Below are 1,755 nucleotides of genomic sequence, written 5' to 3'. Positions count from 1 at the left end.
CTGCACAACCATAATCCAGAGCTGACCAGTGCTCTGGTAAACAATAAATTAAAATAAAATAAAAATAAATTCCCTACATAGAATTTTCCCACTCCACCTGGGTGGTATCTGTTCTGCAATATTGACAACTATATAATTATAAAGAGTTAATAAAATGTTGCCTATGAAACAATGTCATTTAAATAAGTAAAGAGTAAAAAGTTTGTAATACCTAATTTCAATACTATAATAAGTATAGAATATGAAAGATACTGTTCAAAATACTCAAAAGTAGGGCTTTCCTTAGGCTAGAGTAATAGGTGATCTTTATTCTAATTACTTCACAATCTTATACAGTGCCAGTTCCCTCTAGCATAAAATAATTTTGAAATTCTCTCATTATAAAATGTTTAATATATGAAAGTACAAAAATAGACACTAAAATGTAGTTAAAATGCCAATGTAGTTTGCAAGTTTCAACAATGTCTAATGTATTAAAAAAAATTAAACCTTTTCAGTTCACTTGCTAAACAATCTTCTGTTAAACAGAAGTTTAACTGCTTCTTTCACATCCTTGTTCCTGAGACTGTAGATTAAAGGATTCATCATGGGAGTCATGACTCCATAGAACATGGATATAAGTTTGTCAGTAGCATCCAAGTCATCTGAATCAAGTGTCTCTTTAGACTTAGGCTTCATGTACATGAAGAGAATGGTCCCATAGAATATTATGACTACAGTCAGGTGGGCTGAGCAGGTGGAGAAGGCTTTGCTTCTACCTTCCGCAGTGCTTATTTTGAGAATGCTAGAAATGATTAGTGAGTAAGAGATAACAATCAAGAGGAGAGGCGTGAGTATGAACAATGTCGTGGCCACAAGCATGATAAACTCATTGCCAGAGATGTCAGCACAGGCCAGTTTCATGACAGCCAATATCTCACAACTGAAATGGTTGATGATGTTATTCCTGCAGAAAGGCAATTGTACCACTAGGGCAGTTTGTACTGCAGAGTTCATAAGCCCCGAAAGCCAAGACCCAGCTGCCATGGGTACATAGGAATCCTTGCTCATGATGACAGGGTATCGCAGAGGGTTGCAGATAGCCACATACCGATCAAAGGCCATCATGCCCAGGAGAACACATTCTGTCGTCCCCATGGCCAAGCCTAGAAACATCTGCACTGCACATCCAGAGAAGGAGATGGACTTTCTTTCTGAGAGAAAGTTGACCAGTGCAGAGGGGATGGAGGTAGTGGTGTAGCAAATGTCCAGGAAGGAGAGATTTCTCAAGAAGAAGTACATAGGGGTGTGAAGGTGGGAATCCAAGATGCTAATTAAAATGAGGGAGCCATTGCCCAGAAGTATAACCACATACATTAAAAAGATAAGCACGAAAAAGAGTAGCTCAAGTTGTGGATAGCCAGAAAGCCCTTTTAAAATGAATTCCACCAAAGTAGTTTGGTTTTCCCATTCCATTTTACGTTCTTTTTTTTTTCCACCTGTAAAAGAATTCATATATAAAATAGCATTCTCTCTTTACTGTAGTGGTCCAGTACACAATTTAAAAATGGGAGCAGATGGTTGCACACATGGTTAATCACACACATTACAGTGCACAAGGACCCAGGTTTAAGCCTCTAGTGCCCATTGGTAAGGAGGAAGTTTCAGGAGTGATCAAGTAAAGCAGCAGGTGTCTCTCTGTCACTTTCCCTCTCTACTACCCCCTCCCCTCTCAATTTCTCTCTGTCTCTACCAATAATAAATAAATAATAAAAG

At 38.3% G+C, this 1,755-nt stretch overlaps 1 protein-coding gene across 1 annotated transcript; it reads right to left on the bottom strand.

Annotated features, from left to right (window-relative positions):
• Positions 1–498: 498 nt before the first annotated feature.
• On the bottom strand, positions 499–1,455 carry LOC103107380 (olfactory receptor 13C2). Its single transcript, XM_007516173.2, has one exon. The coding sequence runs from the start codon at positions 1,453–1,455 to the stop codon at positions 499–501; it is 957 nt and encodes a 318-aa protein (XP_007516235.2).
• Between the last annotated feature and the right edge of the window lie 300 nt (positions 1,456–1,755).

The sequence above is a fragment of the Erinaceus europaeus genome, chromosome 10, assembly GCF_950295315.1.
Source record: "Erinaceus europaeus chromosome 10, mEriEur2.1, whole genome shotgun sequence".
NCBI classification, from domain to species: Eukaryota; Metazoa; Chordata; class Mammalia; order Eulipotyphla; family Erinaceidae; genus Erinaceus; species Erinaceus europaeus.
The sequence above is the reverse complement of the archived record's forward strand: the minus strand, read 5'-3'. Positions and strand labels throughout refer to the sequence as shown.

What these genes read in the sequence shown, in the direction of transcription:
- LOC103107380 (XM_007516173.2), bottom strand. Translation starts at nt 1,455, where the DNA reads ATGGAATGGGAAAACCAAACTACTTTGGTGGAATTCATTTTAAAAGGG.